General features: G+C 50.6%; 1 protein-coding gene across 2 annotated transcripts in view; it reads left to right on the top strand.

Annotated features, from left to right (window-relative positions):
- DMXL2 (Dmx like 2) overlaps positions 1 to 17,908 on the top strand; it is a 1,907,871-nt gene that overhangs the window by 314,966 nt on the left and 1,574,997 nt on the right. For both annotated transcript variants that reach the window (XM_078684818.1, XM_078684819.1), the window contains exon 13: positions 8,934 to 9,055. In XM_078684818.1, coding sequence (XP_078540944.1) covers positions 8,934 to 9,055 — 122 coding nt within the window. The remainder of the gene's footprint in view (positions 1 to 8,933; positions 9,056 to 17,908) is intronic.

Here is a 17,908-nt window from a genome sequence, read left to right on the forward strand (position 1 = left end):
AGAGCAGAAACTAGAATGACTGGATGCACTGCTAAAACAGTACTAACTTACCGGTCCCATAAAGAGACACGTCAGGACCCGCATCCACCTAAGTGGACACTTCGTGTTGGATCTGCGTACCCAAACCCACGGACCAGAGACAAATTAATTGACCCTGTCTAGATACTACCCCAGCAACGGTACTCACCGGGCAGCAAGAACGGAAGGCCTCGGACTGGACTGGACTGCTACGACGACGGACGAACTTCGGACTTCAGTTACAGGTGGGCCTCCGGATACCTCGGACCTTGGACTCTCGGCTTGGGCTCTGGTCGGGACTCGCCGCGTTCCTCCACCGCCTCGTCTGGATGCTGGACCGCAACCTCCGTCTCCTCCGTGGGCCTGAGGGATACTTGAAGCAGAAATATCTGCCACTGCGCAGGATGGTTCCGTCACGACTGCAGAGGATCAGGGGGCTTGCGTGGCTTCTCCGGCGCGTGGGGAAAGGGCAAGTCCCTATTCGGGCGCCATTATGTGGTAAATAAATAATTAAATACCGGTTCTATTTTTGACTGGATGCAATATAAACAGATAGCTCAATAAATAAGAGTCAAGATACGAGGTAGCTAGAGTTGACAGGCTTTAATTAAGCATAAAGGACTGGAACAGGACAGCCTGTACGGGGATGGGATGGCAGCTGCCTGGGGCAGGGACAAAGGAATGGCTAGCAAACTTTAATAACAGTGCACAAGTATATATAGTTAAAACATTTACATGGCATTCAATACAATAGGCGTAGCAGTAGGCGGAGTTTGTAGCAGTCGCGAAAGATAAGGCATAAAGTGGGTGTAACAAGAGGTGTGTACAAGGCGGATACATAGACATGTGATGCAAACGTAACAGAATATGTCATAAAAGGGGCGGAAACATGGAGGGGGCTACCTGAGCAGCTGGGACCTTTAACCTAGTGGTGCGCACAAACTGGCAATGACGTGTTACCAGGAGGAGCTGGGGCTATGACTTCTGCACTAGAAGAGGAGACGAAAGTCTGGAGTGTCAGGGCGACATGTACCTAAAGCCTATCTAGTATCTAGTGTTTAGGGAACATGTTGATAGAATCCAAAAGTTATCAGGGCAAAGGCTAACGGACATTAAGACTGGTGCATGCATAATCCTATATGTAGTGTGTGTGCGAGGAATATTAAATAATACTAATACAGTATTTCTCTTACATGGAGACATAAAGGCTAGACCATGACGGAAACTATTGATGCGATTCAGTAGCTTAGGAATGCAGAGAAGGAGGGCTGGACTGATAACTAGAATCATAACATACTCTTGGCAGACTAGGAGGCAGAGCCAGGCCGAGCCGGGCACTGCGAGGCAGGAAGTAAGTGAAGGGTGAGGGATGCAGGTGGGGGCTGTATCGCTCCTCGGAGAGGGTTTCAGGAAACAGGAGCTGAATCTGAGTCCGGGCCCTTTTGAGGCCTAGAAACGGGGACTTTTCAATGAATTAACGTGCACACTGTGAAACGTGGCAACGTAGGTTTACATAGGCCTAATATTCGTTGTATTCACGAAAACTGGAAACTGGCATACTAGAGATGGACACAACTGTAATTGCGTCTTTAATCGATCATAGGGAATACATGCATATCGATCATGCACATATAACATAAGATGGGGAACACGTAGGCACATATAACATGGCAAAATTTACTTTTCCACACCGGGATGTGGGCCGTAATTGGCTGTATATTTACTTTGGGGCTAACCTCCCTGTTCTCTACATATCACCTGGCTTGATGACTTTACAATGTGTGCTTTTTTACTATATTCGCCGCAATAAACATATTTAAAAAAATATATATATATTGGCCAATACAACCCCTCGGTTTCAGTTTACAGAAAATACCTGACGCATGAAAGAGACCATTAAAACTCACATAAATGGCTCCCCTTAACAGAATGACACCGAATCCAAATGGTAAAAACCCTATTCATTACCAACAGTCAGTTAGCATGTATACTCCAGCTCACCTTTTCAAATAATGCACACGTCCCCACAAAGTAACTCAATCTTAGAGCGGTCACCTCCATTGACGAACAGAAACTGACATCCATCAGAGCCCGTTGATTTATAGGCGGTGCTTAACTACGGAAAGCGCGCGTAACCTCGATGACGCTCACATGGTGATTCATCGACACTGACGGCAGACTGACCTGCCGCAAAGGGACACACCATCTTGGTTTGGGCCGTATCTTTTTAATAACTCTGAGGTGCTATAGCTTGTATGTCCACAGTAAACGACTGCACTGGGGATTCTATGACTAAAAACAAAACACAACAGTCGATCTTTAAACCTCACTATATAGTGAGGTTATTACCATCAAAACCGCAGCGTTAGCCATCAAAATACACCAAGGCCACACAGCACCAGCTTATGCCTACTCACTAAATAGGCATATAAGGTAAATTCCTGCCTTCCTAACCATCAACATCCACCCAGGACATCCAGCAACAGCTTGTACCTACTCGCTGGGTTCACATTTAAGGAAATTTCCTTCTGTAGTAGGGGATCTCTGTGTATAGTCATAATCTAGTGAATAGTCCCGCCTATGTGCGTGGACCCCGGAGCAATCAAAAATAATCTCTTAAGGTGTCGAAAAAAGCAGAACTGCACAGACAGTTTTTTTGTTTTTGGTAGAGTTTTATATAGCGCGAACTAGACCCGAACCGAATCGGGTTTCAGAGCGCTTCACATAGCACCAGTTACGTTACATTAGGACACACATTCATTTTTGTTAGGCACGGGAGATTAAGTGATTTGCCCAGAATCACAGGAAGTTTGGCGTCGTTACCGAGACTCGAACCCAGTTTCTCCAGGTCCGAGGTCGAGCGCCCTAGCCGTTAGGCCAACTCCTATATCCACAGGCTACACTGTCCAGTACTTCAACTAAAAATTCCACCAAAAAATCCACAAACAGCAAAGCCTGTCCAGATTTCCCTTGCTTTAACAGCAAAATCCATCTGGAATGATAGAGAGGAGGACATGGACAGACAAGCCCCATAGGCTGCCATTATGTGGCTCAGAACAGGATACTGTGCCTTTAAGAGAACTTTCCAGAACTTCACAGTATCCCAGAATGCACTGCAGGTCCCTTTTACTTTCAGTTCTTTTTTCCGGCTCCTGCAAGCAGGACCCTGGAGCATTGAGCTCTCCCTTTTCAAGGGTTTATCTGTGATATTTTCACTTTTTCAAAGTTATTGAGTGCTTTTCTTGAAGTACTTTGGTGTTTCTTCCTGTTTATCCTTTGGTGCACTCTTTAATTGTCGAATATGCCTGCATTATTCGACAAATGCCCTGAGTGCTCCAGGAAGAAGGCCAAGTCTGACCCACACGAGGTGTGTATCATCTGCCTTCCCTCATCCCATGTCCCAGAGGAGTGTGACATCTGCCAGGGTTTCTCTAGCAGGACCCTGAGGGATAGGATGAAGATCAGGCTTCAGGGCCTGGAAGACGGAAGAAGGAAGGCACAAGGTGGGTCTGGAGGGGCTTCATCTGCCCATGCGGAGGCCTCTGGGGGGCTCCCCAGGGGCAGGAAGACCATCAAACGTCCCCATTCTCCGTCGGCGTCGATTGCACCGACCACGACGTCGAGAGGGATGACTGCAGTCTGTTCCCCGTCTCCCCAGGGCTCTGGGTCGAGGCGACGTAGACGTTCGGCGTCGAGGGATTTGAACAGGCCGCCGTCGAAGTCGCCAGTGACGATTTCGTCGTCGTCTTCATTGGGGTCGCCGTCGAGTATTCGACGTCGAGAGGCCCGGTGTCGGCGCTCGCCGTCGAGGCGACACCGCCGTTCGCCGTCGGCGAAGAGGAGAAGGTCGTCGTCGAGGGGATCCTTGACGTCGAAGAGACGGTTGCCGTCGAGGCGAAGGTCGCCGTCGAGGCGTAGAAGGTCGCCGTCGAGGCATAGGCGGTCGCCGTCGAGGCATAGGCGGTCGCCGTCGAGGCGCAGAAGGTCGCCGTCGAGGCGAAGGCATTCGCCGTCGAGGAGGCGAAGCTCGCCATCGAGGGGCCGACGCTCGCCGTCTGGTCGCCGTTCTTCGACGCCGGGAAGGCACGGAAGGAGTTCTGGCGCCAGGAGTCGATCTGGCAGGCGTCAAGTGCCTATGGAGGACTCTCCAAAGTCCCAGCCTAGTAGGGAGGGCGGCTCACCGGGCACGGTGTACTCTGTTGTGTATACTCCTTCTAGGCCGAAGACAGTCACTCCTCCTCCTCCGTTACGGAGAGGACTGCCTCCGCGGGCTCCCACCCCGCCTCCACCTCCACCTCCTCCACAGCCTCAACCGCAACCCCAGTTGCCGGCTGACAAGCCTCCCCCCGGTTCCTCCGAGGACCGGGTCGTTGCCACGATTTTCTACTCCTCCTAAGGGGACCCCTCAGCCGAGGGCTCCGTCCAAGCCTAAGTCTCCCACCCCGGTGGAACCGGCAGGGCGACCGAAGCCAAGGAAGTTGCGATCCCGCTCCGGGCGGAGACGGAGGTCGCGCAGTCGTCACAGATCCTCTACGAGGTCAAGACGGCGCCACAGGAGGCGCGGATCACAGTCCCGCACGGATTCCTCCAGGACCAGGTCATTCTCCCTGACCTTATCGGACTCCCTGGGGACGAGGGTGTCTCCCGTGGATGATATCAGCACGTTCCAGGATGTTCTCTTGAGGGGTGCTGCGAAATTGGGAATCACGGTGACGGCTCCAACACCTACGACGTCCGTGATTTTTGAGACACTTCAGAAGAAGCATTTGTCTCGCCCTCTACTACCGCTCGTGCCAGGATTGGTAGAGCCAGCGGAGGTGCTGTTCCTTACGCCTGCAACGGCGAAAGCCGCTCCTTCACGTCTTCTGAAGAAGTACAGGGCCCCAGATTCCGACCCGGCTTTTCTGAGGATTGACCCTGTTCCGGAATCCGTTATAGTAACGGCGGCCAGGAAGCAACATTCTACCTCTCCTTCATCTACCGTACCTCTGGATAAGAAGAGCCGATGGATCGACTCAAATGGCAGGAAGGCCTGTGGGACGGCATCTACGTCCATGAAGGCCACTAGCGATGCAGCTCTGCTAGGGCGGTATGATCGTGCCCTATGGGAATCCCTCCAGCAGTTCGCGGATCTCCTGCCACGAGATAGGAGGGAGGATTTCCTGGCGATCCAGAAGGAAGGGATGCTGGTGTCGGACCAGGTCATCAGCGCGGCCGCTGATGGCTCTCTGTTGGCGGCCCATGGATATTGTCATGGGATCAACCAGCAACGCCATGCCTGGCTCAGGCTCACATCACTCAAGCCGGAGGCCCAGCAGCGAGTGTCGAATCTGCCCTTCTCGGGGGAGACCCTTTTCGGGAAGCATGCAGATAATGAGATGGCCCGCATGAAGGAGGATGCTGAGACGCTGACGGCGGTGAGCTTGGAGAAGCCCAAAGAAAAGAAAACCTACTGTCCTTTCCAACGACGGTTTGGGGCGCAGGGCAGAGGGCGAGGACCGGTTTCGGGACAGCATCAGCAACATCAGCAGCAGTTCCGGAGGCCCTTCTAAAAGCGTCAGAAGGGTAGAGGAGGTCAACAATCCTCTACAGCGAAGAAGGGCGCGGCCGGGTCTCGACCCTGAGCTGTTACTTCCCCTACATCCGTTACCCGCTCCGGTCGGGGGAAGCGTTCGATTTTTTCTGGCTGAGTGGAGAAAAATTACTCAGGACAAGTGGGTGCTGAACTTGTTTGCAATGGATACAGTCTTCAGTTCACCAGCCCGCCTCCATCAATCCCTCCGGTCAGCTCGCAGTTTCAGCTGCGCGAGCTCCAGGCGGAGGCTGATATCCTGTTAAGGAAAAGGGCGATAGAAGACGTACCTCTGTCTCAAAGAGGAAGAGGTCTGTACTCCCGGTTCTTCCTGGTTCGCAAAAAGGACGAGCGAGTTCAGGCCCATTCTGGATTTGCGACAAGCAAACAAGTGGATTCGCAGAGAGAAGTTTCGCATGCTGTCGTTGCATCAGATTTATCCTCAGCTGCAACGGGGAGACTGGCTGTGTGCCATAGACCTACAGGATGCATACTTCCATGTGCCCATTGCACATAAACACAGGAAGTTCCTGCGATTACAAGTCGGCACCAATCATTATCAATACACAGTACTGCCCTTCGGGCTGAAGTCTGCGCCCAGGACATTCTCGAAATGCATGGCAGTGGTAGCCGCACACCTAAGGAAGAACAAGGTGTTTGTCTACCCATACCTGGACGATTGGTTGATCAAGGCCTCCTCCTTCTCAGAAGCTCAAGCGCACTTCCAGAAGACGTGCGTTCTCTTGAACAAGCTGGGGTTGCACATCAACATGTCCAAGTCTGTCCCGACTCCGGTCCAGTGCATCCAGTACTTGGGAGCTACCCGGGAGCACACGTTTACCAAGCATTACTGCCTGGACAGCCAAGTCCGGAGAGACTGCCTCTTTGGCCATTCTGTTCTCCATGACTTTCTGGTGTGATTTTGGTTTGCAGACACACCACCGGGGTTGGTATTGCTGGGGTATCTATTCTAAGGTAGGGAATCTATCACTTCGTGTTTCTTCCAGATGCACAAGTTACCTTCGGTAACGATATATCTGTAAGAAACATTAGTAGTAATAGATTCCTTACCGCCCCACCCACCCTCCCCGTTCTGCGAACTGATTTCTAGGGTTAAGGTCATCCCTTTAAGGGCCCTAGTTTCAGGCACAAGTGGTCAGTTTTTGCATGGCTCTGCGCTCCTGGCGCGGAAAGTCGCATACAGAACTGACGTCAGCTCGCATGGGCGCTTCTAATTAGCTCCAACGATGTCATCTCGGCGACAACTACGCCACCGATGCACACGGAGCCGCACGACGCAGGCTACTGACGCGCCGGGGTACTGCTGACGAGAACCTTCTGGATCCAGTCTGACGCCTAGCGGTAATTCTAAGGTTAGGAATCTATCACTACTAATGTTTCTTACAGATATATTGTTACCGAAGGTAAGTAACTTGTGCGCTGGGCAGAACAATTTCATCGTCAGTGGCCCTTAGGCGCCATGCCTGGCTGAGAGCTACTGGCTCTTCATGTACATTCTGTCTTTGATGGCTCTCAGTCTTTTGTAGAGAAGGTAGACTCAGCACTCAAGTGCTTTAAGAACAGCAGAGCTACGGCCAGGTTACTAGGCCTTTCCATGGCTCCTTGCCAACCCCAGTCACTCCTGCCCCTTACGTGGCAACAAGTGGAGCTTCCAACAAACTCATTCCACACCCAGCCACCCCAGTCAGAAAATGGCACAATCTTTTCGTGCAGAGATCACGGCTCCCACAGTGGGGCAGGCAGTCATAGGTCGAGCCTGTCAGCCATCCCTCCGGCAGCTGTAGCCTCCAATTCCTTTAGTATGCCCTCATACTACCAGGGGCCTCCAGTGGGGAGCATGATACGCCTTCACCTGCACGACTGGATGTCAAAAACATCTGACCATTGGGTTTTGCAGCTAGTCCAAAGGGGCTACCCTCCCCCTTTGTGACCCCCCCCCCCCTTTGTGACTCATCCCCCCCCCATGCCACCCACTTATGACCGGCTAATGGAGGACTACCTCTCCTTGCTCTGTCGGAAAGTGTTGGCTTTCTTGGCCAAGAGATCCTTCAAGAGGGTGCTGACATCAGAAAGAGGTTGTGGTTGTTATTCACAATACTTTCTGGTGCCCAAGAAGGATGGAGGCCTTTATCCTATCCTAGAATTGCGCCTTTTGAAACTCTTCCTGAAAAATGAGAAAGTCAAAATGCCCACGCATGAGCAAGTCCTTTCTGCCCTAGACCCAGGAGACTGGATGGTAATATTGGACTGACAGGAAGCTTATTTCCACATCCCCAGCAGTTCATTGTCAGCCAATAGCACGCTTAGTTTGCTGTGCTCCTCTATGGCCTTAGCAACGCCCCACTGGTGTTCACGAAAGTGATGGTGGTGATTGCAGCTCATCTGCAGAGGTCAGGGATTCCAGTCTTTCCCTACATCAATGGTTGGCTGTTGAAAATAGCTCACCCCAGGCAGTCGTCTCACTATGGCAAATCCTTCTGTGCTCGCAGGAGTTCACTTTCAACATGCCAAAATCCCACCTGTCTCTTTCTCAGACGCTCCCTTTCATATCGGAGCTGTTCTGGACACAGTCCAATTATTTGTGGCTCCGCCCTTCCTACGTGGAAAGTGACAAAAAGAAACTGACGTCAGCTCACTGGAGTAGCCCTTATTTAGGCACCGCACACATCACTTCCAGCGCCATCATCTGGAGTGAAGCGATGCAACCTACCAGCAGGGTTAGTGCTCAAGAAATATTTCCGGATCCTGCCTTATGCCTGGGAATTATTCTAAGGTAGGCAATCTACTGCTAGATAGAATATCTGCCAGTTACGGCGTTACCAAATGTAATTAAATTTTTCACTGAAAAGGATTAATGTGCGGAAGCCCCACAAAGAGGCAGTACTAAGAGCAACCAATGTATTTAAAAAAAAAAAAATGTTCAACAAAAAGTCAGTAGATTGTACACTAAGAAAGCAATCTTTTGTGCCTAATTAAGGCAGTAAAGGAAGAGCAAGAATGAAAAATAAAAAAAGAACAAAACCCATCTAATAAATAATGGAGTTAATCAAGTACCCAGATCCTTTGAAGGTTTATGGGGGACTCCAGCTGTGTATATTGAAACTTTGATCCTGGACATAGCTGTACATAAGTGCTCCTTAATATCTTGGTCTGCTGTAATTACTTCTGAGCTTATATGTGTGATATCTGCATATAAGAGTAGTAGATGAACGATTGCCCTGTCATTTCTTATTACAATCTATTTAAAAGAACTTTGTAAAATGTCGTAGTAGTGCATTAACCGATCAAGGAATTTGTCTTAATGTTTAATTCTTCTCGTTAGGAACATACTGCAATTCTGCTAGTGCTTGCTTTGTTGCTTCTGATGGCAAGAATCTTAGATTGTATCAAGCTGTGGTGGATGCAAGGAAGCTCCTGGATGAATTATCAGATCCTGAGTCATCGGTAAGTGTGCCAAAACAAATTAATCTAAAAATGTACGTAAGCTAAATCCTGATCTGAAAAATGGTTTTCTACATATAAAAATCTCAACTGAGTTGTATATTTTCCAATATTCTTTTTTAAATGAACTTCTTTTGCATAATCAATTTTTAAAACAAGATATCCATATTTTTAGGTCGAGCAAGACCTATAGTAATTACAATATCGAGGGTAATTTGTCCTGCTGCTTGCCATAGGTTAATTCTAGTGTTGGTGTTCTTATCTGGCTGATGGTTGGTTTGCGATCCCATACGTCATTTGCGTTTTCTGCCGAGGCAGCACCGACTAAGTACAGTTTACATGCGCTCTACTTGCTTATCAGTTCCTTTGAGGAATACTTAGTTATTGAATGGTAACGGGATAGCGATAGCAGACGCTTCATAACTTTGACGTACACGGGCGCTGCACATTATGTATAGCCACAGCGCCGCATCGTTCATGTGGGAGTAGGAAATGCACAATAGATGCTATTTAATAATTCAATGGTTTATACACAAGGCATCCTCTTTATTTTTTTCCTTTGGAATATTAGTTTGCGTTTTGTAAAATAGACACAATGTGAAAGAGTATGCGGACTGGTGTGCATTTCTCTATAAGTCTAAGGCTAAGCATACGGTCTACTGTTAGTCAACTGAGGGGGTACTCATTTTAACAGTCTCAGAGGATGAAAGGTAGAGCCAGGGATGTCTGCGTTTTATACTTTTAACTGGCAGCCTACGCTGTGATCTGGTGAGTGGTTGGTAACCCAGTTATACGTCTACCCTCATTCGGAGGGCGCGGGCCCCCCTCTTTTATAGGAAACAAGCCTCTAGTCATTTCACGTGTGGCCCCTGGAAACATGAATCTACTCTAATGCACGTGACTGGGAGTATTAACAACACGTATTTGTTTGTAAGCGCACGTTCACCCAGAAGGGCTTCTTGGCGCTGCATAACAGATATTCATTTCACCCTACTCAATTGTACTCAAGTTATCGACCTTAGAAGGAGGAAAGGCTGAGCGCAGCGGGACACACGCTAACCGGGCTCACCCTCATTACAATGTGAGACTTATTAATGTAGAATCCATCAGGCAGCACAAGCGGAATCTATTACTGGAGGCTAAGCATACGGTCTACTGTTAGTCAACTGAGGGGTACTCATTTTTAAAAAAAAATTTTAAGGGTTTTATTGAAGAAAACAAGAGAAATGTACATATATCGGGTGTCATACATCAAATACAACATAGCGATAGGTGAGCGACCAAATCAATGCGGGAAATACGATTCACAGGAGTATGCAAGTCAACCTAATTAGGTACATTAAGGATAAGAAGTACGATCAACAATCCAGCAAGTAGCAGCCAGCAGGGCTCACCCACCCATATTTCAGGATAATAAAGACCAAAATAGACACCCCGATACATAAGAAAATCGATACAGGATAATCGACCCATCTCTCGTAAAGAAGAAAGGAAAAAGAAAAAAAGGCCATAGAACTAAGGGGTACTCATTTTAACGGTCTGAGAGGATGAAAGGTTGAGCAGGGATGTCTGCGTTTTACACTTTTAACTGGCAGCCTACGCTGTGATCTACTGAGTGGTTGGTAACCCAGTGATACGTCTACCCTCATTCGGAGGTCACGGACCCCACTCTTTTATAGGAAACAAGCCTCTAGTAATTTCACGTGTGGCCCCTGGAAACATGAATCTACTCTAATGCAAGTGACTGGAAGTATTAACAACACGTATTTGTTTGTAAGCGCACGTTCACCCAGAAGGGCACCTTGGCGCTGATTAACAGATATTCATTTTCACCCAACTCAATTGTACTCATGTTATCGACCTTAGAAGGAGGAAAGGCTGAGTGCACTCGTTGGGATTTGACCCAGTGGCCATGTTGCAAAAGACAGGCCCCTACAGTGGACCTATTACTCCACTAAGCCACCGGAAGTATTAGCTACCCATGGAAGTCACTTCCGGTGACAAGTCACAGATGTGAAAGGTCAGAAGCTATACAGAGGCAGAGGAAGAGAGAGTCACTGCAATCCAGCTTTTTTCTCCCATCTTATGTATTTGCTAAAACGCAGAACTAACACCAAGGAAACGCAGAAGGGAGTGGCTAACCATATTTTTAGCTTCAGTGGACAGTTGGCTACTCATTTTCATCGAAGGCTGCATAACTTTGAAACAGCTTCTCACAAAATATCAGAATAATGCAGCCTTCCCTCCTCCCAGCAAAACACCACTCCCGTTTTCAGTAGGGCACTGACCGCCAGTGTCTGTCCGACTCCTGGTGCCAGAGCATGGCAGGCTCTCCACAGAGAACCAGACGATTGCCACATTTAGAGGACACCCAGTGATGGCAAGGCCGATGAAAAATTGGGAGATCTCTGTGGCAAGGACAAGCCCCATGCTTTGTTTTCAAGATCTCCACAGCAAAGGCAACAGGCATGTCACATTTTCAGGACACCCACATCAAATGTCTGACCTATGGCAACCTTACAGAACAGCCAATTTACATATAATGAGCTGAATTGGCATCATTTGCATGAGAGGGTCATCTGCAATCCCGGCTCAGGTTTGAAGAAAATGCTGGCCTCCCCTGGGTTAGACTCCAAGGCCCACGTGCCAAGTTCCAATCACTTCTTTATGGTATTCCAGGATTATCTGCTCTCTCCGACACCGGGACACCTTAAGGGTTTTGGCGGTCCTGGGCCAATGAAATATGGGGGCGCCCCTGTTCAGACAGCTTTGAATTTATGATCCAATTTCATGCCCTCCTTGGCCAGGTCACCAACAGTGCACAGGCACACTCATCCAAATTCTAAACGTGTTTACATCTAATAATCAGGGATAGTGACGTGTGTATTCAATACTGTAACGCAGCAGCTCACTAATATTACTGCAAATAATCTCCGACACCCTCCCATTTCGTATGTGAGGTCCTGTTTTTATTTAAAATACGTTTTTTTAATGGATGTTGCATGAAACAACATTTCTCTGAAACATTTCTGTAATAGACTCTCACACACAACCCACATTACAAATAAATGAAAAGAAAACTGTATTTAAAACAATGTTTAAGAACTCTGCAGAACACAGTTGGCTCCATCAGGGGCCCTATGAAAGACTGGGGCCCTGGGCCAGAGACCACTTTGCCCATGCCTTAAAACGTCTCTGTTCCTACAAGCTCCATCAAGTAGTTGGGGCATCCCAAATTTGTGTGTGCCTATTTGCATGGACTCGGTTTCCAATTCCAGCATCAAATTTTCACATTCCAAAATCTATTAACTCCCACTATAGGATTAGGACTTCAGAATCAATGTATCTATTATTCCCACTATCAAAGAAATTACACAAATGCAACTACAGAATATGAGCATTTAAAGTAATGCCTCCTACAATGACGGAAATTACACAAAATAAAGACTACGTTTGATTTTTGTTTTCCATGTTTCAGCCGGCAAGATGCATCTGGTGAGCTGCCTCAGGTCACACAGTTCCTGTTGGGTTAAGTGGGGAATTGAACAATTAGCATTGCAGGGTCCCAGATCCAGGGCCCCCAAGCAACAACCCACACCTGCTTCTCCACAGGCGCACACACGGTGAGGTGTGCCCTTAGACAAGACCGCCCTGTAGTATGGATGGAGTGCTTGGCGCAAATAGCCCTTAAAAGACGTTTTAATTGACAGGGGCGCGTGCCACTGCCAGTCTGGATGGGCACCCAGGCACGAATTAATGCACTTATACAATTACCTCTCGAGCCGAGGCATGCTCCCTGCTGAAGATGGGCAGGTGCAGCAGCATTACCACGTGACAAGTGCACCACACGCATGCGCCTAGGCTCCACCCCTGGGAGGCAACATTTTATCAAGCTTCTAAAATATACCCGATTTTTCTCTTAGCACACCAAATATCCGCCGATTGCCTCATGCCAGGAGGGCCATCTTTACAACACTTCTGATTTATTTTTATTTTTATAATACACTCCGTGGGATTTTGTGACTTACTTTTTCTTTTCTAAAAATGGACGTCCCAGCAGGCAAAGAGCTGTTGCATGAACAAGAGACTGGCGGTGGTGGCCCTCTGGACACTGGATTGTTGGCAGATGGCCACCTCCAACCTCAAACGTCTGACACACTTAGAAGTGCAGCGCACACTGAATACGGGGCAGAGTATGTGTCATGCCTGCACGGAGGCAGACATGGGTTTGGGGAGCAGAGTCAAGATAGTTACAATTCATGCTTTCCTACTTCTACAGAGACACATTCGGAAAAACAATTTAATCTCCAGGTCAGTCATTACACGCAATGCCATGGTGTGTGTTATGTTATCCAACATTTGTGTAGTGAGCACATGCACTCATTTGGCACGACAGCGCTATATAGTGCCTGGATGATTGCATTCAGACCAGTATGTTTGGTTGTGAGTGTTGTAGCATATCTTACATGGGAAGAGTTAGTGTGATGCGCGTGATGTCTTGAAGAGTGACCTGGTCGTATTGCTTGCCTCCGGTATATGAGATCGGACACAGCGCACTTCTTGCTGCATTTGATCCACAGACCCACTCGATGAATCACAGCATGGTGGGTGTGCTAACCAACGACTTTGACCAAAGGACTTGGTGTGGAGCCCCGACTAGCTTGGAAGTGGTCAGTGGACAACACTTGAAGTGGACAGACACTGCCCGCTTGGAGTGGACAGACACCGCCCACTTGTTTTTTCCTGCCACTGCTTTAGTTTTCCGTCTTTTTTTTTCTCCTTTAATTCTAACATTGTCCTTGCCCTTTAGTTTCATCGCCACTGTGCTTTCTACTTCGATGCTCCACATTTATACGCTCACACACAATGGGGGATAGATGTCTGTCTGCCCTTTCACATATATTCTAAATGACTGTCACTTCATATCACATTATGAACCCACAGGACAAAGCTGCATGAGCCTTGCTATGATTTGAATTTGTTACTATTTCAAAAACGATAGATACCTAGTCCATATTTTGAAATGTACTCAAGTTATGAGAATGCGTCCTGTACATTCTACAGTTTAGAACCCTAGCCACAGCTCGGGCCTCGGTTTGGGTCTGCTTTCTTTACTCGGCCAGCATGCTCATCAAGTCCATTTTAAACCCATATATATCTGGGGCCTTATGCACCATGCTCGCTAGTTGCGCTAGTTTCAAGCATGGTCTCATTATCCCTTACTATGTATCATGGTCATCTCAGACACAGGTTCAGGTACACTTTTATCTACAAGCCCTTCTTTTACCTCTCTTTACTTCTTTTTAGGTCTTGCCTAAGCCATTACGTTAGCGATGCTTTGGTGAGATATTAAGTAAGGGGCTTTCAAAAGTGCTACCAAAGTCTGCAGTCGGATCAGGTACAGTGCATGTGCGCCGGGCGCGCGCACCATTTGTCAGCCTGCAGCCTTTGGGAGCACTTTCGCGGCCTCTTTGAAATACTCAGTGAGCTGTGCTACTACTTGCCTGATTCCCTCCATCTTCTGAATGTTTCCCTCTTATAAAGGAGTCGCCCTTTAGGTGATTTACTCGGAACCGTATACTTTTTAAGCTTTTATGAGGCAGTAGTAATCACATCTCACAAATTGCCGAGCTGTAGCCATGAATCTGAAAGAGACACGTTAGTGATAGATTCCTTACCTTAGAATATCCCCAGGCGTCAGACTGGATCCGGAAATTTTTGCGTAGCAGTACCCTTGCGCGTCGGTAGGTGTCGTCTGCGGCTCCGCTTCCGTCGTCGGCGTCGATGACGTTGTCGGAGTACTTAAACGCCGCCTCCGCGTGCTGACGTCCGTTCTTCTTTTTTTCGCGCCAGCAGCGCAGATCCGGAAAAAGTGGTACCTTAGTCACTTTTTGACTAAACTTTTTTGATCTTTTGATCATCCTTTTTCAAAGCCTTCGACTCCGATACGTTTTAAGCCCTGTGAGGATTGCGACCGGCTGATGTCGGTCACTGACCCTCACCGTCGGTGTCTCCACTGTCTCAGCGTCGACCACGACGACAAGACCTGTTCCGACTGCCGGGCCCTGACTTCGAAGGCTAGGCGGGAGCGGTCCCGTAAGCGGCTCGAACTCCGGCAGTCGGCCCCACGCCGAGAGAGGTCCCGGTCCGGACGGAGGTCGAGGGACCGGTCGCGGGAGAGGCGCCATCGGAGCTCCGGGAGTCGACATCACTCCTCAGGATCGAAGTCGTCAGGTAAGCACAAGAAGTCGAAGAGACGTCATCGCTCTTCCGACTCCCCCCCGAAGCTCGCGCGACGTGGCCGGGGGTTCAGGTGACACCCCCCACGCGGCTCCGCGTCCGGCCCCATACCCTCCGGTCCCTGGGCCTAACGCGGCGCCGGAGGAGATCGAGCGGTTCCTCATGGCCATAACGTCCCTCTCTCCTCCGACGGGCTCCGCGGCGCCTTCGGGCCCAGCGGACCCGTCTGAGGGTCCTAGCGGGTCGGGGACATCGGCCCGACGCTGTTGGCTGCTTTGGCTCCAACGACGCCGGCGCCTTCGGGCCCGGCGCCGCAGGGCCCCGCTGGATCCGGTTCCGGATCCGGGTCGTCGCCGGTCGACTTAACGACCTCCCCGGCGCCGGCCCCTCAGGTGTCACCCCCGGCGCCGTCCTCGGGCGGCGCCGTCCCCGATGCCTCCCTCGACCCGGTTCCGGCGCCGGAGCGGCGCCGCTTCAGACGCCGTTCGGAGAGTTCACTTTCCATTAACCGGCCCAATTATTTGCTAACCCTGAGTACCAGGAGATGGGCGATGAGGAGGATTGGGAGGGGTCTGAGGACCCTCTGGGACGTGAATGCCAGTCTCAAGAGGACTGGGCAGGTGAACTTGGGGAGGCCAGTGGTATAGACACTTCGCCTGACACTGGCTTTGTCTCACCTCCTACCGCTGCTACGGAGGAGGGGGCAACCTATAGTGTGGTGTTGATGAGGGCGGCCAAGGCCTTGGGCCTTGAGCTCCCCGTCGCGGCCGTGAGGACTAACCTCCTCACTGAGGTCCTTAAGCCGCAGTCATGCTCAGCCGAGCCTCTACTGCCGTTTAACGAGGCCTTAACCGACGTTCTTTTGGGCACTTGGTCCAGGCCCGCTACAGGTTCGCCTGTAGATAGGAACGTGGCCAGACGCCACCGCCCGGCCCCGGGCGACCCTGGTTTCCTGTCCACCCACCCCACCCCTGAGAGCCTGGTGATCCTGGCCTCAAATTTCCAGATCACATTCCCGTTGGCGCCGCCTGACAGGGAATCCAAGAGGTACAAGCAATACGGCAAGAAAGTATTCTCCTCCCTGAGTCTGGGACTGCGGTCTTCCAACACCGCGTGCCTCTTGGGGCGTTACACCCACTCTTTGTGGGATACGGTCGCGGACGTGCTGCCAGAATGCCTGTTGGAGGTACGGGCTAAACTCGGCCAAGCCCTTGTGGAAGGCCGAGATGTGGCACGTTATTAGATCCGGTGTGGACTGGATACTACCGACTCTCTGGGCAGAGCGATGGCAACGGCGGTGGCGATTCGTCGCCACGCCTGGTTGAGGTCCGCCAACTTCTCGGCTGATGTCCAGAATACTCTCATGGACATGCCGTTTGATGGCCGTCGCCTTTTTGGCGACAAGGCAGACCATGCGCTTGAGCGCTTTAAGGACTCCAGGGCTACGGCCAAGTCCTTGGGCCTCTCGGCCCCGCGCCAGCAATCGGCTGCCTTTCACTCCTTTCGTGGCCACGGAAGGGGTGTACCCACACGTGCTGCCAGCCATGCTCCGCAGGGTAATACCCAACGCGGTGGCGGCCGTGGAAACCGCTGTGGCGGCGGTCGGGGACAACGGCGAGGTCAGTCCACACCTTCCCCTGCAGCATCCGCCTCAAAACCCTCCTAGTCCGTGCTTTCAGGCCCGTGACGCCAGTGGGGGGCAGGGTTCGCCATCACCTCCTCCACTGGCGCACTGTCACGTCAGACAGGTGGGTGCTGCAAATCGTCCGAAGGGGCTACTCCCTCCCCTTCGAGGCGACCCCTCCAGCCATGCCACCGCAGTACCACCGCGTATCGGGGGATCATTTGCGGCTTCTGCAGGAGGAAGTTACGGCCCTCTTGGCCAAGGGGGCCATCGAGCACGTTCCTGGGCCAGAAGTAGGGTGTGGTTGCTACTCCCACTACTTTCTGGTACCCAAGAAGGGCAAAGGGGGCCTACGCCCTATCTTGGACCTAAGGAAAGTCAACGGCTTCCTCCGGAAGGAGAAGTTCAAAATGCTGACACTGGCTCAGGTCTTAGCTGCCCTGGACCCAGGAGACTAGATGGTAGCGTTGGACTTGCAGGACGCTTATTTCCACATCCCCATCCTGCCGGCCCACCGGCGCTACCTGCGGTTCACGGTTGGTCACAAGCACTTTCAGTATACTGTGCTCCCCTTCGGCCTTACCAGCGCACCACGGGTGTTCACAAAGGTGATGGCGGTGGTCGCAGCTCATCTGCGCAGGTTAGGGGTTTCAGTCTTCCCCTACTTCGACGACTGGTTGTTGAAGGCGGGCTCGTCCCAAACAGTCGTCAGCCACCTCCAGACAACGGCAGACCTCCTGCACCAGCTGGGGTTCTCCCTCAATGTGCCGAAGTCACACCTGTGCCCCTCTCAGAGGCTCCTCTTCATCGGAGCGGTTCTCGACTCGGCGCAGTTTCGGGTTTATCCTCCCGAACAGCGGGTCCGGGATATTCAGGCTCTGATTCCACTCTTTCAGCCTTTATCCCGGGTCTCGGTCAGGTTGACGCTGCATCCTCCTGCATCCTACTGGTGCATCACGCCAGGTGGCGGATGCGGGCTCTGCAGTGGGACC

Source organism: Lissotriton helveticus, chromosome 3_2, assembly GCF_964261635.1.
Source record: "Lissotriton helveticus chromosome 3_2, aLisHel1.1, whole genome shotgun sequence".
In the NCBI taxonomy this organism is placed as follows: domain Eukaryota; kingdom Metazoa; phylum Chordata; class Amphibia; order Caudata; family Salamandridae; genus Lissotriton; species Lissotriton helveticus.